General features: G+C 44.4%; 1 protein-coding gene across 8 annotated transcripts in view; it reads right to left on the bottom strand.

The window, feature by feature from the left end:
- Positions 1 to 13,352, bottom strand: part of HERC2 (E3 ubiquitin-protein ligase HERC2) — a 180,132-nt gene that overhangs the window by 149,202 nt on the left and 17,578 nt on the right. For 5 of the 8 annotated variants that reach the window (XM_055073822.2, XM_055073825.2, XM_055073824.2 and 2 more), the window contains 7 exons: positions 12,413 to 12,577; positions 11,921 to 12,103; positions 9,935 to 10,080; positions 8,430 to 8,575; positions 7,590 to 7,718; positions 6,592 to 6,763; positions 2,685 to 2,931 (listed from right to left, as the gene is read on the bottom strand). In XM_055073822.2, coding sequence (XP_054929797.1) covers positions 2,685 to 2,931; positions 6,592 to 6,763; positions 7,590 to 7,718; positions 8,430 to 8,575; positions 9,935 to 10,080; positions 11,921 to 12,103; positions 12,413 to 12,577 — 1,188 coding nt within the window. The remainder of the gene's footprint in view (positions 1 to 2,684; positions 2,932 to 6,591; positions 6,764 to 7,589; positions 7,719 to 8,429; positions 8,576 to 9,934; positions 10,081 to 11,920; positions 12,104 to 12,412; positions 12,578 to 13,352) is intronic. The other 3 variants (XM_055073823.2, XM_055073828.2, XM_050183007.3) reach the window with 1 other exon arrangement.

Here is a 13,352-nt window from a genome sequence, read left to right as displayed (position 1 = left end):
CACACCTTTCTTTCACGCTTCTTCCTGCGGCCGTACTAGCTACCCGCGCGGTGAAATGTAACCTCCGTACTTGTAGGGATGCCACGTGGTCACACTTTGCCCTTTCCAGACGGTGTCATTTACGTGTGCTTGCACTTTGACTTAGTTCAGGTGTCTGCCTCGAGCGAGACAGTTGCAGTGTCCACAACAAGAAATGTGAAAAACAAACAAAAAACAAGAAATATTGCACTTTGGAGACGACAGGGAGCTACCTTTTTGTAGGTAGTTTTCTCAGTATCTGTTTTGCACACGTCACTCTTATTATATGGTACTTTGGTGGTGTGTGGCAGCGGAATCTATGGAAAATAGCAACAACGCATGTTGAGAGCCAATAGCAATATTTTCGTGGATAGGTCATATGGTAACAACTTATGAACAGATGTGCTGATGCGCGGGATGGTTAATTTTGGGCTTTCAATCTAACAATCTTTCAGAATAACGAACAATTTACCGCAGTCCCCTGAAGTCAGTTATACCGAGATTTCACTGTAAGTGGTTTAGAGATGTGTGCACCATGAAGTCCGGCGTGCTCAATGCCACGCAAGTGAGAGCCTTGCGTGAGTGCCTCACTTCGTTGTTTTTGACACTCTGCCCAACTGCATGCGCTACCCTATGTCGGCCTGATGCGGGGATCGCACATATAGTGCCTGAACGCCACAATTTTTAGAATAGCATCGCGTTGGCCAGGGCCACCTTTGTTGGTACAGGTTATTGTGCAAGTCAACAGGACCGATTGAAATGATAGCATGATGCAGACAGAGGCAACGGCAGCAAAAGCAGCACGTGAAGTGCAAAAGCATGTGCGAAGATCGGGCCAATTAGCTGCCGAAAGGTACACAGATCGTGTTGCATACGCGGAGATGAATGCCACTTCAACAGCTGTCAAATTAATGTGTATACGTGATCTTGCGACCAATCACTGATGAGTAATCCATGTGAACCTATTAGCGGCAAGCATTCCGCGATGACTTGGGGCCGTTACCACACTGACCTGCAGTATATTTTCATCAAAGACACACTGCCTAAGCAATTAGGCCTAATCGGCACTGCTTTGTCTGGTGTTGGCGACTAAAGTAATGGTTTGGTGCCAAATCAGCGCCAATCTATTCACAGAAGCTGCATGGCAGTCTTATAGCCAACAAGCCGCTTCCCCCCCCCCTCCCGACTAGTGCCTTGTGCACAAAAGAAGACGGCGCGCTTCTATGCCTCCTTCCTCCCTTCCGCACGCGATTTTGAGCTAGAATTGTCAGCTGACCCTTTCAAGTCAGTTGCCAGCCCATGTCGACACGGCAAAAGTATGTTTTATACACCTAATTTTGACAAAAATTGCAGCTAATTTCATCCACTGTAACTAATGGTCCATTGTAGCGCGGTTTGTTAAAAGCGAACATTGTTGCATTAATAAACTAGGTAGAGCAAATTGAGGTTGAAATATGGTCCGTTATATCCGAAAGTCTGTTGTACCTGGGTCTGTTGTAATGAGCGTAGACTGTATTTGAGTAGGTGCAATGGTTATTTTGAACAATATTTCTTGTTCCCATGAACTGCTTTTCTGACAAACCCAAGCCAAAGGCAAATGTTTGATGCGCTGGTAGCTGCCATAATGTTGCATGCCATAAAAATGATAAGGAAAGTTGCGCTAGGAGCTGATCCTGAACAAGAGTAAGCAAAGTGGCATGTGCCCTCTTTTCCCATCTGGCTTAATAGGAGCAGCAAGGAGTACCCTATCATGTGCCTGATCACATTACCGTGCACACACCTACACCCCCTTTCCTAGCACATGCTTGCTCACGTCATCTCCAACACTGGTGCACGCAGGAAGATGGTGCACATCAAGGCACCAATCCTTCTTGGCTCACCGTTGCATGTTTTTCCTCACACTCACAGCAAACGGCATGCTTGAGGCACTATGTTATTGCACTTGGACTTTATACAGAATCTAGGCTCCTTTCGGCACATGTCATATCGTGCTGCTGGAGGAAAGATAAGAATTTTTTAGTGTGAGCCCAGTGATGGCTTTGGTTTTGCATGTTGTACTGCACAATTGATCGGCCGTTACATTTTAAGAGGCTCTCCTTAGTTCAAACTCTGTTGTATTCAAATAAAATTCCAGTCCCCCCTTGGAGTTCAAGTTAACAAGGTTCTCTTGTAATAGCACACCAATTTGAAAAAGAATATAAACAAATATAGACAAATTTTCACCAACATAATACAAATAGATAGGATTTGAAGAAGACAATAAACTGAAGATAACACGAAAGTGAAATGGATGTTGATTGGCCACACCAGTGTATTAGAAGTTGACTAGTCTTCCTAGGCTGCCCACCAATAAGCAGAACAGCAGTCCAAAAGTATATTGACGATGGCATTACAATTGAAACACAGGAAGGCCTTATGTAAACTTTTCGTGCTTCAGAAGATCTATAGCAGTGAAGTCCCGGAAATTATTCAATGGGGCCTGTACATACAAACCTCACCACTAAGTGCAGAGGTGAGAATTTTCTTCTTTCCACACGGAAGCCACATAATGCAACATGCTTTAGAAAGCATATTTTGCCCTTGACCAAAGTTTTATGTTAAGCAATATAAATAGGCACATGTTTAAAACAAGCAGAAAGAGGCATCAAAATTAGTGCGCAACGCACCTGGGTGTCACTGCAGGCTATGCCAGCAACATTTCCTGCATGTAGACAGAGAGGGAACGGCTTCATATTGGGCACGGGAGCACAGCTGGATGACGTCCATTCACTGCTGTTCCACATGAACACTTGGCCTTCCTGCGTGACCGCTGCACAGTGAGAAGTTCCGATTGCCACGTCCATGATTGTGCGTCCTTCCAGTCCACCCACAACTTTAAGGCGAGTGGCAGAATCCTGCTGTTTGTTGCTGTCCCTGTAAAGGAAAATGCAGTGTGCCCATTAAACAACTTTACTTTTTAATGAGTCAGCATTAGGAGTGTCAAAGCACAAAAAGTGCATGTGTGTGAAGTGTGGAAAGCCAGTTATGAAGTAGAGGTAGGTCACATGGTGTGCGTACACACACATGCAGAGACACACACAAACACATACATATATATAGTGCAACTGATGGCGGCCTGCTCTGGTCCACCGTTAGTTGCCCTTCGCACCTCGCTATGTTCCAAGTGAGCTCCTGAACAACACTTTGCTATGTGGTGAATGCAGTTTAAATCACGGATCCAGGACCTCAAAGAGGTGTGACGTCATGCCTAATGCGTTTCTCTCGCATTTACAGCTCAATCGCCACTGAATATTATTTATGTTCTCTTGAAATCTAAAGCAATAGCATCCACTCAAAGTCTAATGAAGAGGTATCATGATCTAACTATGCACCGTTTTATACATGGCAGGTAACGCTGCAAAGGCTACAGAAGTAGTGCAACCATAGAAGTCTCACTCCGCAACATTTTGCAATGCAGACTTTCTTGTTCTGCAATGTACTTTATGATATGTAACTACAGTAAAACCTCGTTAAACCGTACCCGCTTAAACAGTAGTTTCGGTTTAAAAGTAGTAAAGTCAATTCCCCGACTCAGCGGCCATTGAACATAATGTATTTTGTATCCGCATAAATCGTACCAGCTTATTGCGTATGCATCGGTTAAAACGTAGCGTTTCCACTTTTCGTCGCGCAAATACAGCAGTGCGTCGTCTCCATCGGGCGGCCCAGCAGAACAACGAGCCTCAGAGATCGGTACAACGGCCTCCAAGCGCCCTGTGCGTTTGCACGTGAAGCCGCATCAACATCAACATCATTTCGATGCCGTGCCAAAGAGCGTTGTGGCGTCGTGCAGGCGAGGACTCACGTCATGCTGAAGCTCGGATAAAAAAAACGCCGGGTGCTCAGCATAGAAGAAAAATTAGACATCGTCCGTGCTATCGAACGTGACACGAAGAAGTCGGCGCTGGCCCGCAACATGGATCTGCTGTTGACTACAGTGTGTGGCATTTGGAATGCGAAGTAGCTCGGCAGCGCTGCTGCGACCGCAATGAGATGTCAGCTACGAGGTTCGACTTTTCGCCATCGTTGCCTCTGTTGTTGCCGAAGTGTCGACTAGCGACAGTGATGAGGACGACACGGAAAGTGACAGCACGGGCGATTCAGGCCCAACAGTGGCATAAGCTGCGCGCTACGCCAGCCTCATGAATGCAATCGTCGCAGCGAGAACAGGGGTGCTATAACGGAACTATTCCAAACAAAAAGTTTTCCGAACTCCGGCACCCGGCAATGATAAAGTCGCCCCGGGACTTATGCAGCACTACTGCGCGCGTGCACGGAGAATACGTAACGCCAACGAGGAATCTGCCGTGCGAGTGTTTGCTGAGAGGAGGGGGCTGGCTGACAAGCTAGCATGCAGCTTCAGTAAGTTTGAGGCCGTTGTCGTCGTACTAGGCCGCCGCGGCATCAAACGAAAATAACACTTATGTCGCGCGAAGTGAATAAATATTGCATGTTTTTTCCACTTTCATCGCACTCTCTCCGAGTTCCGTTTTCGACAGGTAAGTGGGCGATCTCATGCTATTTCGGTTAAACAGTACTACCGTTTAGTACGTACTTTTTCCGAGCTCCGGCCAACTACAGTTTAACGAGGTTTCACTGTACATACATTACAAGTGCAACTTGTAGAAACAAGTTTACATCAAATCACACATTACTTGTTTACGTTTGCATTTCTGTAGGTGGCGTACTATGTCTTAATCGTTGCTCGCACAAGCATGTTACTCTGCTTGTTTGGTGGTAAATATACAGTTTAGATCTCCAAAGTCTTTCATGTAAATACTTATTTTGTTTAAAGTACAGGACCTAATTTTACATTGAATTACAATCAACGACTGAATTTTCGTACGCCCAAATTTTCGGACATGCCTGATATTTCGGACGTCTTTGCGGCACCGCCACGAGCCCCACAGAATCAATGTATAAGGACATCTGAAGTTTCGGACGCTCGAACTCCCCGCCGTCCAATTTTCCGGACTTTTTGACGCGACGGAAGGTCCTTTGGCTCCTCGCGCAGCGCCCTTGCGAAGGAAATCGAGTTGCAGCTGAAGCATATCACCGCTTTGAACCACAACTAGCCGAATCTAGCCGTCACACACCGATTTGGTCTGGCCACACTGGCTACGTTCATCGCCGTGCTTCCGCCTCTGGCGGAGTTTCCGGAGCGGCGTCATTTTGTGTAGGCCACGTTTTGGCTAGTGTGGTGTGTGGTTGTGCTCTTGTGTCAAGTGTGCTCTGCAACGCTAGGCCTAAGTGCTTCGACACTCATCAGCGAACTCCACTGTTCGCCACTTGAGGATTTCGTTTGCCTTCGATGGCGCCCACTCTGTCTTCGTCGTCCTCGCCGATGGCATCGAAGCGCGAAAAGCAGTACCGTCAGATGACGTGATCAACGACCACCGCTCTGTTGGGGTTTCCATACCCACGGAAATAACTTTTGAATAGTTTGTTGATGCTGACAACGAGTTCGCCTTCTACGCAAAACTGACTGACGAGGAAATAGTCCATCAGGTCGTGGGGGATTCAGAAGACTCCGACGTTGAAAATGAGGAGCCAATGCCTGAGCCGCCTACAAGCGCCGAGTTGACGCGAGCACTGTTGACTCTTTCAATGGTGTACAGTGCTGACATGAACCTTGCTCAGATCGAGGCGAATATGACCGCATGCAACCGGAACACCGTCCAAACAACAATCAACAAGTTCTCCAAGCCACTGCAGCAATAACACCGGCTGCCCGACGATGCACATGTACATAATAAACCGGCAGTCGGCTGCATACAGAGTTTTTGAACACCTCTTTTTATAGCCACTTCACTGATGCTGTGGCAGGGTTTTGGAAGCCTGTTGCTTTGCCCTTTACCTCTAGATCCGAGAAAAAAAAGAAAAAAAGGTGCGTTTTTTGCATGCATTCATTTTTTCGGACTGCCTGAATTTTCGGACGTTTTTACGTTCCCTAGAGGGTCTGAAAAATCGGTCGTTGAGTGTACATGGAGCCTACCTTATGTCTTTCTTTCATATGTGATGCACTGCTTTTCGGTCACAGATGCAAACAGTGGGAGGAGACTCTCTAGCTTTCATAGCATCGCCTGTTATGTATGAAACAGTATAGACACGAAACATAAAAATTTCAGCTCTGCAATTCAAGAACTTGTTTAGTGCTCCTTGTATGGTGCTCCTCATGCAGACCTACGAGCTTTCACAGTCTGATTCAAGACCTTCCTGAATGGCACGAAAAAGGTTAGGGGAGGGATTCCCCAAACGCCCACATTGCATTCCCTAATGTGTCCAGGAGTTGGGCGCTCATAATTGCTGCTCGCAGCAATTAGTTATGGAAATCAGAGAGACGCCGCAGCCTGCAGATTTTTGGCAAGTACCAACAATGCACTGAGCAATGACATTTCGACTATGTGACCATAACAAGGTGGTCTGTACACTGCAACTGATCACTCAGTGACCAAGCCTCTTAGGAAAAATGAAGTGTCATTACTACAAGCTACAACCTAATACTGCTTGTGTTCATTGACAGATTTCACTCACCAGATATACAGCATACAGGAACGAGACAGAGCCATACTGAAATGGGCCCCACAGAAGATGCGTGTCACGTCCACACCGTGTAATCCATCCACCAGTCGCAGGCAGCCTTGTGGCTCATCTAGGCTTGCGGCTGGTTTGCTGCCATCACTGTGCCCATATGAGAACACCAAGCCTGCATACAAACATACTCCCTCTGGTCACCAATTGTTCCACTTACTTAAAAGCATCAAAACAATATCATACCATACTTTTGTAGACAAGAAAACACCACCACAGATAGGATAAACAAATTATTTTGTGAACATTTTTAGAGTGTTAGTAACTGTCAACGCCAGTAGTAAGTACAGCTGAGCGCATGTTATGTGGTGTTGGTGTATGAAACAATTGCATAGAAGTCAAGCCCAGATCGCACCACTGCTTTATCGCATATCTAACCTAACGCACTGATCTGCAAAATTCAGCAGACATTGAACAGTGGTGACTGTGCAATTACACATGCAATACAGAATATTTAGTTACATAGAGAATAATAATAATAATAACAATAATAATACAAACAGACCAAGGAAAATCACTCAACTGAGCTCTGTGCTGAAATATTTATTAGTGTAGCACATTTTAGCATCCAGTGACACCTGCTCTGTACAAGGCAAGGATTTCATAGGCTAAAACAAAAAATTTGTGGTTGTATTTATCTACAACCTATTCAATGCAGATTTAGAACACCAAACAGAAAAAAACATCTGCCAGTTCGAATCCTTCAAGGTTCAATATCATATCAATTCCACACTCTTTTTTTTTGGCGCTTTATTATTTGGCCTTCTGAATCTAAGTCATTTTGAACAAGGCCACAGAAATGTAGCATCTAGGATGTTCCTGACCCTGCAACCAGTCCAAACAGTAAAAGTAGATTGGACAAAGGAAGATACATTCAAACATTATCAGTGCCTTAACATTTTAAAAGAATTATACACATCACTATTTGAGCAAAGTCATACCGGCATCAGTGACGATGAGTATTTCACCTCCGCCATACTCTCCACATCCACAGGACACATCCACAACCCTGTGTCCTCGCAGGGAAGTTACCTTGATAGGTATGCTTTCACTGTCATTGCTAGTCCCTGCTGGAAAAAAAGAATAAAAGAATAAGCAACTTCTTAACAGCAGAAAAGGAAACTTCAGGCCATTACCTTGCCACCTAATTTTACAAAAACTTGGAAGGAACCAAACAACAAAAACACTGCTCATAATTTATGAGTATGTCTGCAGCTTCTTGCACATCAGTAGACGTGATGGTGGAGCCCAGGGAAGAATTAGGTAAAAGCTATGAAACAATAAAAAGACAAATGCTTCCACTAATTTTGGACAAGCACTTGGTGCGTTTGTTGACGCATACAAATGAACATAGTTCAGGACACATTGGTTTACCCCAATTAAGGCCTGTGTTAGGGCTAGCTGGAAACAATCAAAGGCAGCACTGTCCAAGCCCTTATGTGACAGTGTCTGTCCTATTATTGTTTTGTATTTTGTGCAATCTATGCAGCATTACTTTCCGACTTTGAGCTACAGCTCTTTGAGCCACTTGGCTGATTTATAGTTCTGTGACTACACTGCAAACCTGCATTTTAATAAGCGACTGCTCTCATTATGTGACTCTATCGAACATCAAAACAACTTTCCACTTTCACTAATAATCAAGCAAGAAGAAAATAGTAATAAATTTAATAGAGGGTGAAAGGTTTGCAGACTAGAGAAACGGTGTTGAAGATCTTATAATGACCAGGGCCCCATTTCTGAATATTGGTGATGCAAACCACGGACCAAAAGTCATTTACCATTGTCTTGACAGGGACGGCATCCTCTTCCCCAAACGTACAGCTGTCCATTGTTGGTAAAAGCAGCACAATGCTTGCTACCGCATGACACCCCTTTGACTCCTTTGCCACTGAGCACACGGACAATGACTGGTGCTCCTTTGGACCTAGCGGAGTAACATATAGCAGTCAGAAGCTAAAGATGACAAAGTGCAATGGTACATTTATTGAGATAGCAATTATATGGACACTCCACGTGCATTTTTGCCATAGGCGTCGCCGTTGTCGTGATGTTCCGTATGAAGTCCAAGTGCAGTAACACCACCGCCCACGTCTTATGTTGTATGTGCAAGTGAAAGCACACGAGGGAAGCCATGAATTGTGATTCAATCTGGTGTGCGCAAAGGAGAAAGTGGAGAGCGAACACGCAGTCTTCCATCGCGCGAAAGTCTGTGGGGGGATGGAAGGAGGGAAGGCGGCATTGCAGTCCGGCAGCAACTGCACATTTCACGGCCAGGTGCAAAGGGTACTGACATTCACAGATCAATCTCACGGGCATATATGGAGGAAAGCGGAGAGGCAGCATGGGAGGGAGGGGAAGTGGCTTCGACTATGCCCACAAGTACTTTGGACAGCTGCACGCAGTCGCACACACTGTATCTTGAAAGGTATTTGCAGACTGCTTGTACCTTTGTGCGCGCTGTGTTCACGTCACACTTGCGTTGAAGTGATAGACCGCACGAAGGTGAAGCGATAGACCACACTGCTGCCGCCGCACTTGCTCACACCAGCATCCAGAGTTTTGCAGCGAGTGTCTGCGCTCATTGAGTGTGATGTGTTCATGTTTGCTTGTGTACACTGGCACCACGCTTGTTAATTTAGTTGGTAAGCGAACATTTCCAAATTTATACGACCGGTAAAACTACAATCCTTACTTCGTATAACTGTCTGCTAATTTTCTACCACAATCGATGCTTCGCGTTTCGGGCGAAACTCCGACATTTTTTTAACCCTTTGAGGGTCTGTCCTATTATTACTTCTGCCACTGCACATATACGGTGGTGGAAAGAAATTCCAAATAGGTGTGGTTAGTTTACATTACTCCAGCTGTGCTGCAACCTTTCATAATTTCCCCCCAAAAATTCTTATTGTGCTACCACCCCTCGGCTAGAATAAAAACAGATTTTTCACTTCGCTCTGTGGCGTCTGCCACCACAGTAATTAGGAAGTACTTCCACTTCGCCTAGCTTACTGCCACGTGCTCACACCCACGCTTGAGTACTTTAAGATGGACATTCTCGTAAGTGTCATTTCCAGTTAAGGGTGCCGAGAATACTGGCTTCTACCTCATTTCTGATTACTCAAACCGCAAGCGCAAGATGGTCCCTCCATGTCCCCTCCCCTTTGCCCCTAGGCAATTCCATAATTTTACCAGGTGCTACAAATTCTCATGACAATTCCAGGTTTTGACAGTTTTCAAGGTTAGCAGTTGTTAAGCACCTAGAAACTGATGGGCAGGAACTCACATTTCATCATCTTGTAGGAGAGAGATGACGTTGCTGCAGCTGAAGACATCCCCATCTGGGTTGACAGCCAGGAAATGGTCTGATTGTAGGTGACTAGCAATGGACACTACTCCTTGGCTGCCAAAACCTTCTATCATGTGCAGTTCCTGTAGACATGCAAGGCACACTTTGTTAATAAAGGTGCCAAACTCAACCATTATTCCACCGTCATACAAATAATTAGTGCTGTACACCATCAATATGTTGCATCATTGCTTTTCTGTGACAACATAGTGGCAAAACAAAATTTTTATAGCAAAAGTTGTTTAGCTCTTTCCTTAGTCAAGCAAAAATTGCAATCTTCAGCAGTGGCTTTAGATATTTCTTATATGAACAAATTCAAAGATCAGCATATGCTACGAAGCTATAAAGTGTACCTTACTTTAAGAGCACTGCAGAAGGCATCAATTAAAAGTTGTTACTTATTTATAGGATTCTGAAAAAGCACTGAAAAGTTTTATTAGGGTGTACAATGGCCCACATTAGTGCACTAAAACCTGAAATAATATACAAGAATATGTGCCACACACTATTTCACCACCTGTAGTCCTGATATGCTAGAGACATTATTTTGATACACAATAAAGTTAGCCTTAGTGACCCCTGTGCCTGTGAACCAGTTACCCGCAAAGACGAAAATGTTGCATACATCAACTACCCTACTGGCAACGTCACTTTTGTCACCTACTTTCATTATAACAATAGTCTACAAAGTTTCAGGTTAGTGTGGCAGCACACTCACTGATACAGTAGTCCTTCGTAACATCCATGACAGTAGATGTGCCTGTGACTTTAAAGTTTTTCACAACAATGTCCAAAGACACAGCATTGAATAGCTCGAATTGAGGTGTGTTTGTTCTTTTAATTTTGGGCTGTGAAGTTGGAGTGCAGCTCTTACACGAATGTGGCTCTTAGGTGAGTGTATACAGTATAACTTTCCACAGATAACTTTTATGCAAACTCAAAGTAATACATGTTAAGAAATTTGCAGCAGAGGTAGGACTGAGGCGAATAACAGACTCTCCTATGATTGGTGAGATGACAAGGAGTGTTCAGTGCAGCACCTTGTGCCAAGATCAAAAGCTAACAATTCATAGCACAAATGGTATGTGTAATCTGCTGTGTTAACGTGTAATGCTGCAATGACAATTCTGCAATTTGCAAAGAAACAAAAAAAAATGCCGACAGACTTCTGTCTGCTAGTTCCAAATGAATGTTAGCAGTGTGTTCAATGGGGCTGGTTGGTTCATCTGCAAATAAAGCATTTGGTTGCTAGTCAGCGCTCCTGTCCTGTGCTCTTTACTCGCTCGTCCTGTGTTGCGCTGTTCCTGTTTTTATTCTAAATAGTTCCAAATGCTGATCCTGTGAAGCTGCTCAGCTATGCTACTTGAAAACAGTGCTATATCTTTATACCATCTCATTCAGTCATGTCAAAGCAGGAAGTTATGAGATTTTGCATCACCAAAAGAACAGAAGCAAGGACAATGCAATTAAGGGGATATAGCTTCTAGTGGCAGGCACAAAGAAAAATTGTAGTAAGAGGTTCTAGAGGTCACTCAAAGGAAAACCTTCACCCAGACCAGCAATATATATCCTGATGACAATGATAAGGACAATTACGATAACCACAGCAATGAGTATGATGACTATGGCACAACGACGACAACAACAATGGTGCTATTACGGCACAATAACAGCGCGACAGGTAAACCATTGTGAGCCTGAGATCAATTAGTAAATGAAAACAATTATAGTAGTTTCTTCTTGTGCCGACTCCTGCCAAGAAAAGATGTTGATGGTAAATATGATAGTAATAGCTGCAATAGACAACATGAGAGATGGATGAAGCATCTTGCTCTTTACAGCAATTCCTATAAAGGCCGGTCCAGTACGAGAAAAGAAGAAAATGTGGAATTAAACAGTTGTAAAATATTCTAAGTAACTCACAGACTCGTCTTGACGCAGGACGAACACTCTTCCCAGGCTACTCAGAATGACGAGGCCTGTGCTCAGGCAGCAGATCTGCCTGACTGAGAGCTCCGACAGTTCACCGAGTGCCACTGGCTCGGAAGCATCCCAGGAAAGCCAGCTGATCGCAAGCACTTCCTGACTGGGACCACCACTGAATTTCTGAAATTAGGAGCAATCGAGAACTTGTTATATCTCTTCCAAGTTGCTCACAAATTGTTCATTGCACTCATGCCCCAAAGTGACAGCGATAACGAATTCTCAGCAGCAGCACATCAAAATGATGCTTGTAAGGATGCCACAAGACTCTTCTGATTACTGCTTCAATTAATGCTTCACTTTCATTCAATCTTGTGGACTTCAGTGCAGCTCCTCATTTATGCTTTTGCAATGAACAAGCTTGTTAAACTTTTTTTTTTCCTTTTAACAAACAGTTTTACAGCATTCCAAAGCAAGGAAAGTATAACTCACAGGACTCAGGCGAGCAACTTGAGGCAAATAGGGACTAGCAAGCCTGTCCAGATGGCACATAATGACCACAGCACACTGCTGGAGGTCAACTGAGAGCGAGTCGTCATCAGGCAATGTCAGGAGGCTGAGGAAGCACTCTGTAGGGTTCACCACAGGAATGTCACCCTGGAAAATGCCAATGTAATGAGACAAATTAACAACTGTCTCTGCTGCTACCCCTGCCAAATATTCATGTCCAGAAAACTAGTGCCATGTCGTCACCTCTGTAAGGTGTCATGCGCCACAATGTGATTAGAATGGCTGCTGTGACAACAACCAAAATTTTAATTATTTAGACTCAGCAGCAAAGCGGCACTCAGAAAGCCAAGAAATTATCCTATCACGAGAAATGAGGCTGAATACAGCTAGTATTTTCAGAGAGCAAAACAGCAATATTCACAGCGCTCAACAACCAGACCATGCAAACAAAATTAAATAAGCCAGCACTTGGCGTACAAATTTGCTACCACTGTCACGCACTGGCCCTATGAAGCATACGACAGTGGTGAGTGGTGTATCTATCGTATTTTGACGTGCACTTATTTTCCCCGAGAAAATGTGTCTGAAAATTGCCTGAGCATTAAAATTGGATATGGCACAAAAAGTGTGTTTGCAGCACTGGAAACAGCCTACCACCAGAGCTAGTGTCACTGCCGCTGTCATCACAAGATGGTGAGGAAACAATTTTCATTGTAAAGCTCACAATGACACATCATATTCATTACATTCCTTCCTCCATAATTAAAAAAGTCCACTTGAAAGGAACATTACTTTATATGCTAAGATGGTGGCAGCAAAGCCACAACACACTTTCTACATTATGGAGAGTTGCAGGGATCACATGGTGAACTGGTGAAGTTGTTAGTTGAGGTGTGGGCCACAATCCAGTTCTTGAGAGTTG

This window comes from Dermacentor andersoni, chromosome 4 (assembly GCF_023375885.2).
Source record: "Dermacentor andersoni chromosome 4, qqDerAnde1_hic_scaffold, whole genome shotgun sequence".
Classification (NCBI taxonomy): Eukaryota; Metazoa; Arthropoda; class Arachnida; order Ixodida; family Ixodidae; genus Dermacentor; species Dermacentor andersoni.
The sequence above is the reverse complement of the archived record's forward strand: the minus strand, read 5'-3'. Positions and strand labels throughout refer to the sequence as shown.